General features: G+C 30.4%; 1 protein-coding gene across 3 annotated transcripts in view; it reads right to left on the bottom strand.

The window, feature by feature from the left end:
- Positions 1-11838, bottom strand: part of LOC139499888 (uncharacterized) — a 56313-nt gene extending 44475 nt beyond the window's left edge. For all 3 annotated transcript variants that reach the window (XR_011658255.1, XR_011658256.1, XM_071288517.1), the window contains exon 1: positions 11620-11838. Coding sequence is in view for 1 of the 3 variants with exons in the window: in XM_071288517.1 (XP_071144618.1) it covers positions 11620-11662 (43 nt within the window). In the remaining 2 variants the exon portion in view is untranslated. The remainder of the gene's footprint in view (positions 1-11619) is intronic.
- Between the last annotated feature and the right edge of the window lie 2912 nt (positions 11839-14750).

Raw genomic sequence — 14750 nt, 5'->3', positions numbered from 1 at the left:
TTAATGCAATGCATGATTTGCCCTTCATGTGCATGCTCAAATATTAAACTTATGTATAAATATCAAATGATTATGTATTAGCAGTCATAATACAGGTATGTATATATATGGGTCTTTTTCTTCCATAAATGTACTTCTAAAATAATACTGGAATTATCCAAAACCAATACACATGATCCTAAATTTTGACAAAAAGAAGCAGGATTTCAGACCTCAGCTGTACACCTTGTATCAACTGTTTTTATTTGACCGCCACTGACAACTTTGTGTAGAGGAAACAGACATCAGGCATACCAATGTGCACTCATTAAAATTTGCGATGCCACCTACCAAAAAATTACCACCTCCAGAATAAGAAATAAATACCTATTATAAAATTAATGTCTGTTTTGCCAAGCAACTTGTGGACAACAACACATAAAAGAAAAGTATTTTAACCAAAAATAGTAAATTTAGTTTTAGTCGTAACCACACGAGGCAATAAGCAACCCACATCTATCAGAACAACATCATCAACAGCTCAGTGATAGAATTTTAAATTTTAAAGGAAATAATTTAAATTCAATTAAAATAAGGATTGGTACATAATGTCTCAGGTGCATGACCATTATTATGATTCTGACAATAATTAAAGTTCTTAAACTTTCTTTCAAGACATAGATTAATACACCCCCAAAAGCCCTTTTATGTAAGCACTGATCTGACATCTTGTTTTAATATAATTTTTATGTACACCTGTCCCCACTGGGAAGGTATCATTCCCTTTGATGTCTATACCTATAAAGGTGTAAACAGTTTTACCTGCAGAAAAATTCAATTTTGTTATTTATGCAGTACTGTGACTGGGGAATTTGCAGTCAACCATGAACTGTATAAGAACCAAACTGAGAGTTTTTAATACTTGTTCACAAACTGTAATCAATATTTTTAAGGACAATTACACAATGTTATGTCATGTTTTTTGTTATTTTACATTATTTATTGAAGTGCTCTAAGACTTAACATGTAATGGCACGGTTTACATACAGCAATGTATTAAATGATATCTTCAAATAGGCCCTCATATGGTGCATACTGCTGAACGAAGTTGTCCTTCATGTTGTATTGATATAAAGCTTTCCAGCCTCTGGGCTAGTACAGGAAAACACTGCTTTGGACTGACCAAACACACGATACATAATATATATATAGGCTTATTAGCCCATCATGCAGCCTAATCAGAAATAGACTGATTTGGACTGGGCAAGCACACAATACATCACTTCTTGTGTATATTTTTTGATGTATTTTGGACCAAATTATTTTTTGATCATTCTCTATTTTTTTAAGAATTGAAATAAACATGATACTTCTATGGTGATATTTACAGGTATATTTAGTTCAAAGACTTGACAATCAGACACCATTACCATTCTTTTATAGATCAAACAAGATGTTATTATTTTTGCTTAATCATTTAGTCAAGGACTAATTTTCTAATTATATGTGACAATTTTTCAGCTATTGACATCTGATAACATATTTCCTACAATGTAAACAAGAAGAAATTTAAAACAGTCTATTAATTGGACAAAAATGATATAATTATATTAACTCTTACATCTTATCTAAAATTCAATTTTTTTTTTTTTTTTAATTATTATTTAAATGATCAACAATTACAATGAATGTATCTTGAGCATATATTCTATATACAATTATATTAAAGACTGCATAAAAAAACCACTAATTATTAGTTTCATAGAAAACTGACCATAAATAATTTTTATATAACATTTTACAGACAAATCTTTTTATTTTCATAATATTATCAAACTTCTGTATTAATTGCATAATCTTATTATAAAAGGAACAATAAAATTCAATATACAGTTTAAAAATTAGAACTTAAATTTTAAAGTTTAGTCAAGCATCAGCGTTCTCAACTAGTCAGAGAGGCAATATTATTTGACCCAAAACTGGTTCATCATTTAGGACAATGGAATAAAGATTACAGAACCAGACAAAGCACGACCTTGCCAAGAGGTCACCAATTAGCTGAATCAATGAACTGTCAAATTATTAATAAATCAATTCCTGTCTTTTAATCAGCTCATGGAGTTATTTCAAACAAAGCTTCCTTGATCACATGATAACCATGTGACATGTCAGACAATACAAAGGCTCCATCCTATACTGCCATCACAAAAACAACACAATTTATACCATTTAAAATATGAAAATTATAGATAATGATTTGGGTGTGGATTTTAACTGAATGGGAATTAGCTGACTTAATGGCCTTAAAATAGTTGACATTAATTGTTTTGTGGTGACAAAACTGGTGGTGGCCAACAAAACATTTAATCTGAGTATTTTTAGTTCAAGGCCTGTTTACACATGCCATTGTCAACTGTTTTAGGGCTGGCATATATTTGCTCAATAAGCAAAACAAACACTGGATATATTTGTATTTATATAGTTTTAATACCTAAATCAGAAAAAAAATAACTTTAAATTATATTCAACTGCAAGCATTTATATTCATTTTCAACAGATTAATATACTACCGTAGATTTATATATACTAGATTCTATCGTTTCTCTCTAACATTGCTGTGCACATCGTATGTAAAAAGAATCATAAATATGTAGCTTTCTTTAAACTTTTAAAGAAAACTATTTTATCATATATTATAGAAAAAAAATCATTTTGATGTTTTATATTTTTCCCATTGATCTTTCTTCATTGCTTTTATAAAACCTCTCAAATTAGATTTAAAAGATTGCATCTTATCGCATATATGCATTTTTGTGTTGGGTAAGATGTGGCTCAGTCTCATCCAGAATTCCTGATAAAATAAATACCAAATCCAGAATCTCAAAATGAAAACAAAACAGATACAGGTTATAACACCTCACTACTGTGGTATTTAAATTTCCAAAACTAATGCAATTGTAAATTAAATTAACTACAACAATTAAGCTTCTGTATAACAGACCAATACCTAATTCTAAAGACTATTCATACATGCACCTCTGCAGTAGTCAAGTTGGTGTCCAATTTCTCTCCAACTTCCGAAACTAAGCTGGCGAAAAAGTGTCATTTTATTAATCCCAAATACTTCATCAATGGAATATATATACTCACTGATTATTTACACCTGAATACATGTTCCTTGCATGTAAACAAAATATTAATATAAGTGCAAATCAATTTAACAATTAACATCTTATATGTCAATCTGTCAACTTTTGACCACAGAACTCCAATTCTAGTTCAAATAAATATGTTAACCAGGTCCAAAACATAAGTGTCAGGGACTTTTGAAGGATTTCATATTTTTGTTTAACCAATTTCTTTCGCATTTAATAGAAAAATTTAGAAAAATTTAACATTAAGCTGGCAAACCAATAAAACACTGTTGTAGCAGAATCTGATATAATTGCTTCTCCTTATAAGTTTTTTTTCTTACAATTTCCCTTATTGTACCTTTCACCTCTCCTGAGGACACACCTCTGTAAAGAAAGAATCAATGACCACTAGGCCAATCCAGCCATCATAAAAAGATGACCAGTACCCCACAGGTTACATGTATATTGTCTATAAATCACTTTATCTAATGATCATCAAAATATATCTAATGACCCCATGCAAAGACAAGGACAACCAATCAAGTACACCTTAAATGCAAAGGTACTTTTTTGTACAAACTTTAACATGTTTACCTATTAAAATTCTTATGTTATAGTACATATGTGTGTTGCTAAAGCATGTATGTAAAAAGTGATTTGCAATAAAAAAATGTATATCAAAACCTAACAATTCCCTATGAACATTAAACAATAAAATTGAGAATGGAAATGGGGAATGTGTCAAAGAGACAACAACCCGACCATAGAAAAAACAATAGCAGAAGGTCACCTGAAGCATGCATCAATCAATCATTCAATCAAAGGTCAAACAGACACCTGGTACTATTTCTTAACTTTTGACCATGTCTCAAGTGTCCACAAAAAAACTCCACATAGTACAATGCATGCTTCTTATAGGTTAAAAAAGGTCCAAAAAATGTCTTTCTATTACTTATGTCCAAATTTAACATTGCAATGTCATTTACACAAATACATTGTATAACTTTTAATTTCATATCATTCCATTTCCTGCTTGTATATTTTTTTAATCAATGTAATGGAAGCTCTACCAAATTAAAAGGTTCTTACTCATTTTACATGTGCTTTTAAATGTTATGAAAAAGTCACAACAAGTTAACAGTAACTTGATACTGATTTACTTCATCGAGGTAAATGTAACCTGTCATCATAAAAAAAACCTTGGAAAAGCCCAATTTTGTAACTTGTTTAAAAATCTCTAAATTTTTTGTTTGAATTCCTGAATAATTACATTAGATGTATGTTTCATTATAATACGTTATTCTGATTGGCCAACTGCACATCTCATGCTATTCCTGAAACAATTGTATTAGACAATAACATTTATCATTCATGATGACACGAGGTCCCACAATAAAGTGCACGGGTAAATTAAATGAAAACTTGATAAAAATCGTGTTTTCATGATTGTAGCTAAAAAAAAATGTAATTATAAGTATTGAATGCTTCTTTTTGTAACTTTATAGGGTTGTAAAAGCGTTGACCGTGCGCACATTTTTAGTATGAAGCGCTTCTTCATACAAAATGTACTTCGGTCAACGCTTTTACACCACAATAAATTTACAAAAAGCAGCATTCAATTCTTAAATAAAATGTGGACCAACTGAGATCCCCCCTTTTTCCGGTTGAGTTTTGAATTGTTCAGTCTTTAGTCTTTCTATGTAGTGCTTTGTAAAATAGGCAATCATACTACTTCTTTATACTTTTATAGTTTGTCTATTTGTTTTTAGAAAAAATTACTTGTATATTACTGAATACTTATTAATAGAATCACTGTATCCAATTTAGGAACCCTTAAAGCTAGCCAAAATTGTTTTGATGGGTGTTTCTTAGTCATCAACAAACATTCTATGTATCTACATGTGTAGGTAACAATATATAACCTGCAATATTATCGATTCATTTTCAATCATTTAAAACCTTTTTATATAAAGTTTCAAGTAAGGCGTTAAATTTAACACCTACAAGTTTCAGGATTAAAATTCCTTAAACTGTCAAGGTTTTAAATCTTTTGAAGATTATAAAAGGCTGGATGATGTGTATAATTTAAATATAAAAAGTTACCTCAACATGGGGTACATTCATACACAATAGTATGTCTCAAACTACATTTACTTTTCAATTCTGATGAAATTTCAGATGACATCACACATTTCTCTTTCTAAAAACTTTTAATAGAAATTTGCTGTAGGCGTTAAAAGATGTTGAGAACTGTAATTCCCAGAGAAAAAGTATTCAAACTAAATGAATCATGATCATACTTGCATTTGACTTGTGTGATAGAATTTTTTTTTATAACAAATTCAATTCCATTCTGGTATGTTTATGAAGTTCTGCATATATACAAATCATGAAAGAAATCTGTTTTAAAGTTTCCAAAAAATTGAAAAAGCTTTTTGCTTCACAGGTATTTAGTTGAAATGACAAAAAAACAAAAATTAATACCAGTAACTACATTATATAACAATAACATAGATAACATTCCTTATTCACTATAATTGAATGAAGGATATCAAACCACATTTTAACTTAAATTTTGAGTTATACAGGAAGTTTTACACCTCAAGAGAAATTCAATGTGCTAATTGTAGGTTATCGTAACATGTAATTATCTCCCCTTAAATTAGCAGTTAGACACCAGAAAGTTACATAAATTGTCACAGCTATGGGAAAACTTCGCATGATCAAAGAAAAGCTAAATAATTATAGGAATTCTATACTTTTAACAAGTTTCTTAAATTTCTGCACAGTCAATACAGTTTTAGATAGTTATCCAATGTAGGTCACCTATGGTACTCTGTTGAATGGGGATGGGGTCAACCAACATCAATGAACGATATGTCAATTTCAAGGGGAATCTAATTATTTCCTTATTCTTATGCAAAATATATCTGAATTCATTGAAAAGCTAAAAAAATGATCTAAAATATAACAGAAAACTTGGTGGTCACTCATGGGTTTAATTTCAATTTCACTCCAAGTGAGGGCGGGAAATCAAAATATGTGAAAATTTAAAACCTCTTTTTAATTACCATTAAAGCTGCTAAATAGTTAATTATTTTCTTTTCTTTAACAACTGAAACTTAAATTTGTAACAGATAACTACGAAAATTTATAAACCACATGGCCTTTTCCTTTAATTTCAGCCGCCTCATCATGTCCTCATGGCTCATAATTATAGAGTAGGTGAACTTCATCTTGTCCTTGTTAATTCTTATGCAAAAAAAAATCTGAATTCATTGAAAAGCCAAAAGTTTTTCCAAACTACTACAGAAAACTTGGTGGTCACTCATGGGTTTATTTTCAATTTCACTGTTAATATCAAGATGCCTCAGCCTCATTCTAAAGTTTCCAATAATTAAAGAGTAGACACTTGCCATTCTAATTGTATTTGAAGCAGTCTATAATTGAATGGTAGTGGTGAAGTGTAACTTGTTATTAAATTGTGATTAGGTGGACTTGTAAAGTGCTTCTAACACTTCAATGACTATTGATAATAAATTGGAGATCAGTAAAGTAGCTCTTGTTATCACCTCTAAAATCCACACATAGTCCCTTGTTCCAATTACTGAACATTGAAAATAAAAGAAGGTTACTGGTACTGTGTCAAGTCTTCACACTTGAAGCCCAGGTCAGACATATTATGTAAAATGTGGCATAATAGCTTGGAGTATTAATTACCAAATCTATCAGTATTATCAGCCAAGAAAGTAAAACAAAGTATGGAATCTAGATCTGTATCAGCTAAAATTAATACTGTAAATTGAGAAATTATCACCAGGTTTTAATTATGCCACTGGGTAATTATTGCAATTAAAGAACCTCACATTTTGATATCTGATACTAATATCTGTATGCAGATTGTCTTTAAATCGTGATAATTAATCTCACATTCTTATCCAATTTTTAAGATAGAAATAAATTCTTAAATTAAAGTTGTCAGACGAGAATTTAGGGGGTGGAGGGAGAGCGGGTAGGGATTACAGTGAAATTATTATGCAAAGAAGAACAGAATTACTTTTTTGTGTTTAACCGTCTATCTGTTATAATTTATTTTAATGCTTCAAGAATAAAATTTTTAAAAATTGTAAAAAAAAAAATTAAACAGATTACCAAAGATCTCATCATACTTTCATCAAATTGTTTGAAGGACAAAAATTGAAATACTTTCATGTGAACTAAGATGTACCACTTATAAGGTTTGGACTTGTCAGACACCGACAGCTACATTTATACAAGAAAAGTAGTAAAATTGTACACCAATTATGTATACATTTCATTTAAAAAGTCCAAAAGAAGGGTCATAAAATTTGTTTAAAGGAAAACCAAAACAAACATTGTAATATACACTGTATAAGTTACTCAAACTGCATTAACTTTTTGACTTTACATCATAAATAATAGATTTTAAAAGGGTGCTAAAACTACCATAAAAAGCATGCTTCAGTTCTCATTTTATGCATAGAGCTAAGATAAATGCATAACTAATAAACACCTTTTGTCAATATTTCTCATCCTGACACCAATTTAAATTATATGTACATTATGTAAGAAGATTTTTAATTTACTGCATCTGAGATTTCTTTGGGTTATTTTTAAATGCAATAATTAAAGACATTAATTTTTTTCTGCCTGTATAAAAAAGCTTTTAAAACCTACATTATATTGTTATTCTATAACACTTCAGTACATAAAATTGCTTGGGAATGTTTAAGTAAACAAAATTCCCAAATTATTACATGCTTTTTAGAATATTTCCGCTTTTTGATGAAAACCATTCAACTGAACAAAACATGTTCAAATTTTTTTATTGGAAAATATAAATCATCCATAAAGACACATTATATTTCTTGTCATTTATTTCTTCTTTGAATTTTATGTCACATTATATAATCTTGTACTTTCCAATTCAAATTTTCATTTCATACATACAAATTTATTTCATTTAAAAAAAATTGTAACTTAGTCATTCTCTTTTTATAAAGTCTTAAGAATATTCCTCAATCATACTAACCTAACTGGAAGTTAACAACTAAATAAATGTTCAGTTATACAGAAAAACAACTATATATGTGTCCATAGGAAGCCTCCAGTATCATATTTCCATGTACACTAAAACTTATAGTAATTTAATAAACAATGGGCTTAAATAAAATCCCCTTTGCTCATTGTTGAAGGTCATACAATGTAGGGTGACCAATTGTTGATAATAACCATGTCATTTGGTCTCTTTTTTCATAGTTCCCTTTATATGTAAGTAAGTAAGTAAGTAAGTAAGTAATTTTTATTGGTTTAAAATCCAAAATTACAGGATTGATACCAAGACAAGGAACATACCAAGTTAGTTGATAATTCATGTGACGAAGAAATACTCTACAGCACATTTTAGCAAAAGATATAGTAAGGATATCAGATGGTCAGACTGATAGAAAGTAAGACAGACCAACACAACAAACTGAAAAACATAACGCCTCTATTATATCCAAAATGAAAAATTCAAAAGCCAAGACCAATCAACAGATAATCCAAAAGGGGGTCTCAATCTGCCTCTGAGTTTTACATTATTGTTAAAAACAATTAACAATCCATCATTCATTTCATGGTGCAAGTTTACCTGTTTACAGCTTTTAACAAATCAATATAATCAAAAGCCAATGTTTTTAAAGGACTTTTTTTATATTGTACCACTGTATACCACTGTATATCCAGAGCATTGACTGTATATCATTGATAGCGTGCAGCATTTTACTCAGAAGTATCATGTAACAATTTAAAGGATAAAGGTCACGAGACATGATAAATGGAAGATCTTCTTACTTTGTTTGGCGGTGTATCAAATTCAACCAACCACAAAAATAGCTAGAAGATATTAAGCTTGAGAAAACCACACTGATTTTCATGTCGCATAATAATAATTTCTGAAAAACCACACCATATTTCATTAAGCTGATATTAGTTGTGTCAAACATACAGCTTTGTTGTATGAACAGTTGTTTGTGATGTTGTTTTTGTGAATTTATGACTATTAACAGTTTGTTTTAACAAGAGGTCATTTTTCAAAATGGGATTTCATGACATTCAATATTTACCCATACATTTGCACATGTTGACATGTTAAGAAGTTCATTACACCCAGATCTTGTTTTCTGATATTTTAAACAATGATCAAATCATAAACTGTCCTTATAAGATTCATACTACTTATTTTAAGTTTGCATTATTTAGTGATGAGACTAAATAAATCAAATATTATCAGAATTGCATGTTGTCTAATTGATATTTCATGTCTCTGATAATCTGAGAGTCTAACTTGTTAAATTTTCTATGAAATATGTCAATGCTTAGTGCATTTCTTAATATTATTTACTTAAAAAATAACTTATTACAAGGATTTGAAACTGACTCTAATATGTTCTTGGTCATTGTTGAAGGCTGCACAGTTACCTTTAACATCGTTAGATCTCTGGTGAATAGTTGTCCAAATCGGGAATCATACCATATTTTTGATCAGTTTGGCATTTCCCAAAATTCACTGATAAATGACTCTCCAAATAATTCAAATTATATTTTTACTTCTTAAATATTTTGATATATTAGATTTATTTAACAGCAAATGATCGATATATACATGTACATGTATTGTGAGAGAAAAATATGTTGTCATAATTTGTTCCTGTTTTGTTATATCAAATCTAATAAGTTTGCACCAGGAACATGTATTTATTATGACATATGGTCACACCTTCTGCCAATGCTTTTTATCTACTTTTCAATTATTAAATATTAATACTAATAAAAAGACAATAGTAACATACATTTAATAAGTAACTTTGTCCAATAGAAAGTTCAAAGGGCCTGTTATTGCTACCTATTTGTGAAAATCACTCCAGTTGATATTGATCTAGGTTATTGACTGGGTAACAATTATTGACTGGGTATAATACCTGAGGTAACGTTACATAACAACAAGTGAAAGTTACAATCAATATGGAGTAATTATTTGAAGTTAGGACAAGTGTGAAAATAGTTTGTTTAGACAGCTTTGTAAATATATGTGAAATGGAAAAAGATAAGCTATAGTTAGTATAGTGACATGGTAAGGGGAGGGGAGGGGAGGGGATAATAAATTGTTGAAAACTTGTAATTTTGAACTTTCTTCAATATATGAATAGACTGATAAATTGGAATCAATTATTGATCACCAAAAAATAAGGCTTTAAAGTCATAAAGGGTAAATAGCGATTATTTCCCTTATTAATTTCCAAAAGTTTGAATAAAGATGAAAAATTGAAAATTGAAAAGATTGTCTTTTATTATCATTAAATTTTATAACTTCCCAAGTCAGCATCTGGATGGGTGTTGATTTTTTTTTTATAAAATAAATTATTTCAACCATATATTTTTCAACAATTAAAATATTGTAAAATTTTATAAATAATTTCGATATTTTGGCAATTATCTAAATAACACTGCACAATAGTGTGAAACATGTACATGTTAAAGTTCCAAAATCTTGTTACTTCAAAATAATACATTTCCATAAAAAGTAATGGGCTGTGGTATCAAAACAACTCTAAACTTTCTAAACACTCAAACATTTCACAATTAAAAAAATGTTATTCAAGGACAGTAAAACATGCAGTTGACGTAGAGTAATTAAGAGATGTATCTTCATTATTCAGAGGTCAAACCTTTGGAATATCAGGTGCAGTTTTGACAAATTGTTGTTTGTCTTGTTTGAGGTCATCCTACTACCACAGTTCAAATTTACGACAACACAAATATTTGTCTTTGACAAGACACCGTCATAAAGCTGGAAAAAGTATTTGTCTTCAATTTTTTACCGCTTGAGGAAATTTAATAAACATGAAGTTTTTTAAAATTTATTGACAATATGAATTCCTACAAACAAAATTTAAGATGAACACTTGCATAAAGTTATCATAGTAAAAAACAGTTAGATACATAATTTCTATCATTTTTTATAAATTTGAGTTTGCCACCCTGTTAAATCTTCACTATGATTACATGTAATGAGATACATCAATAAAAAGTGCCAATGTATGAAACTTTAAAGGGTCATTATATAGTGGTCAGTTAGTACATATCTGTTGAGACACCAATAATCATTACTTTAGTTTATTGCTACAGCCATAATACATAATTTAAACAAATACACAATCGGTATCACAAACTTTGATTACCCTTAGGCTCAAGATAAGCTTCTCTTTCTACCCATTTAAACATTTTCCGAAGTGTTGACAAACAATCAAATCTTATCGACTAGTTCTTGACCCCCGGTATATGTATAAACATCTCAATGATAATGAGTAATCTGATAAAAAAAATATTTAGACACGACCGAACAGTCCTGAAATCACAAAAAAACGAGAAAAAAAATACCAGTAGAATAGAATAAATGGAACATGTGTTACTCCAAACAGATAAATTGTACAGTTTCACTCACCTTCAACCTTGTCCATTTGTCCAAGTAAAATATTAAACACCATCACTGAAAATATCCATTCACAACACAACTATATTATCCCATATTTACACTTTTTCATAACTGACACTTTGTTAATTCTAAATTGAGAAAGATACTTGTCCTGTCCCAAGCACTGTCGTTTGTATTCTGTCAGCTGATAGTACCGCAACGCTTTGTGTACAATGTTTCTTTGGGTTTACCTTTAAGGAAGAGCGATAAATTCTGACTTCCGAACAACAAGACAAATTTCCCGGGAAAAAATAAAGCGAGATAACTCAAGTCCGTTTTTGAAATTAAATAAGTGAAAATTCCTTTATATCGCTAAATTATACATATTGAAAATTTACTTTTAAATACATCAATTCTCTAAATAATACATTCAACAAATAAAAAAATATAACATTAGCCAAAGAAAGCTAGCCCAAAGATTCAAAACATAGGTAGACGAAACACTAACAATGCCCCCGCAAAAAAAGAAGAAAAGGCTCCTATGAGCTCGATTCGCTCATATGTATTAAATTGGCAAAAAATACAAAAGATTAGTTGAACATGGAGAAAGACACCAATTGATATTGCATTATTTACAGTAAGTAGACATCTTCCTTATCTCGAAATGGAAAGTGAAAAATGTTGTTATTTTCTTTCCATTATAATACTTCATATGGTATGGAATCTCAAGTTCTCGTGTGACACAGGGACTTTGTCTCAGAAAAAAAAATCTTATATACCTTTAAACATATCAATGATATAGGAAACTTTTTTCTCATACAAGTGCCTGTGTCGTGTGAACAAAAGAACATGTCGACAAGACAGCAACCATAGGAAAGCCGATTGTCTGCTTTAAAAAAAAAATCAGTGAAGCGATAGATAATTGAAAACTGACTGTCACATCTTTAGTGATATAGAAATTTATACATACAATGTGATAACTTTCCACTGTGATATAGAAATGTGTTAGTAAGATACTGACATCATTGCCAATGAGATAACTATCCACTGTGATATAGAAATGTATAAGTAAGATACTGATATAGTTGCCAATGAGATAACTTTCCACTGTGATATAGAAATGTATAAGTAAGATACTCATATCATTGACAATGAGATAACTTTACACTGTGATATAAAAATGTATAAGTAAGATACTAATTTCATTGCCAATGAGATAACTATCCACTGTGATATAGAAATGTATTAGTAAGAGACGGATATCATTGCCAATGAGATAATTATCCACCTTCAGTGATATAGAAATTTATAAGTAAGATGTGATATCATTGCCAATGAGATAACTATCCACCGGTGGATGTAACAACCTCTACGTATGTCGTACGATCATCTATAATGTAAAAAAAAAAAAAAAAAAAAACGGCGTGACTTCTGTTTTTTTGTTTGAAAAACAATAACCAAAATTGGAACAAAAAGAACCTAAACGCGTACGACAACCACTCAATTACAGGTTCCAGACTAAGCACAGAGACATTTTATTAATTTGGCGTTATCAAACATGTTGGTATTCATTTAACCCATTTGCAACTGCTTTTTACATTTTGTTCTTATGTTGTGGTGTAACATTAATTTCCCATGTTATGATAGCGCTCACAAACATGATTAACCCTGCCACATTATTCAAGAGCCCGTCCAAAGTCAGTAGCCTTAAATTCAATAATTGCCGTTGGTTTTTTGACTGTCATATTCAAACTTTGTAAATTGCAAATTGTACTGTTGACATTGATAAGGCCCGACAATGACCTATAACTGCTTTGATTTTCGTCATTTGAACATTGGTATATAGCTGTCTCATTGGTTATCATACCTCATCTCCTTATTTCTATATTGTGAGCGTTCCATCCATACCTCACAAATGTTCATATGAAGAGTGTTCAAGGACATACCGGGTACCTCAATATTTCCGCACGAAACACAACAAATAATCCAAATAACTTTTGAAAAAATTATATATTTTTTCAACCGTGCAAGGGCTGTATAGCCAGCCAAGTTCGTTAAAAACTTCAGTCGTCGTTATATTGTTAAAATTGTGAACTTTCCATTTCTATCTAGCAAGGATTTGTATCTTAACATACAATATTAATTTAATTGAGATCTTGAGCTGGCATGTCAGTAACTGTTCGTAGTGATTTGTTAATTTATGCATCATTGTCATTTTGTTTAGGTTCTTTTGTAACCCATTCTGACAAGGCAAACTCGGACTTCTTTTAAAATGAGTTTTACTTGCATGTGTGTTTTTTCTACATTGGCTAAAGGTATAGGGGGAATGTTGTGATCTCACAAAACATGTTTAACTCCGCTGTATTTTGCGCCTATCCCAAGTCAGGAGCCTCTGGCCTTTGTTAGTATTGTATGATTTTTAATTTTAGTTCATTTATATATTTCGGAGTTTAATAAGTATGACATTCAATATCGCTGAACTAGTAGACATTTTTGTTTAGGGGCCAGCTGAAACACGCCTTTTATTGTAGGGTTTTCTCGCTGTGTTAAAGACCCTTTGGTGGCCTTCGGCTGTTTTTTCTGCACTTTGGACGGGTTGTTAAATCCTTTATACTCTGGGGAGGTTAGATTAGGTTATATGAGCCTCCTCGTATGGAGCAACAATCCAGCGGCGACTGCATATAGAGTATAAATATATCTCCAAGTTGATTATACGGACGCCATCCATGACGAGTTTGTTGACCATTATCAGATAATGGAATAAGGCTGTATCACAGATGACGATGGATATTTTCCAATTGTCGTAACAGCAATCCCATCTTCCCTCAAATGTGACTTTCCGAACAAGACTTATAACTGGATTTGTAATTACATTTCTCGTATATCCCAAAAGGTTCAAATATACATACATAAATTAGGCCGTTAGTTTTCTCGTTTAAATTGTTTTACATTGACATTTGGGGACCTTTTATAGCTGACTATGTGGTATGGTTTTGCTCGTTGTTGAACGCAGTACGATGATATATAGTTGTTAATTTGTGTGTCATTTGGTCTATTGTGGAGAGTTGTCTCATTGGCAATCATACCACATCTTCTTTTTGCGTAAACCCCTGAGGGTTTACGCAGTATATATTGGACGAGTGATGTAGTCTTTCGGAACA

This window comes from Mytilus edulis, chromosome 13 (genome assembly GCF_963676685.1).
Source record: "Mytilus edulis chromosome 13, xbMytEdul2.2, whole genome shotgun sequence".
Classification (NCBI taxonomy): Eukaryota; Metazoa; Mollusca; class Bivalvia; order Mytilida; family Mytilidae; genus Mytilus; species Mytilus edulis.
Note: the sequence above shows the minus strand (reverse complement) of the source record. Positions and strands in the feature narration are given on the sequence as shown.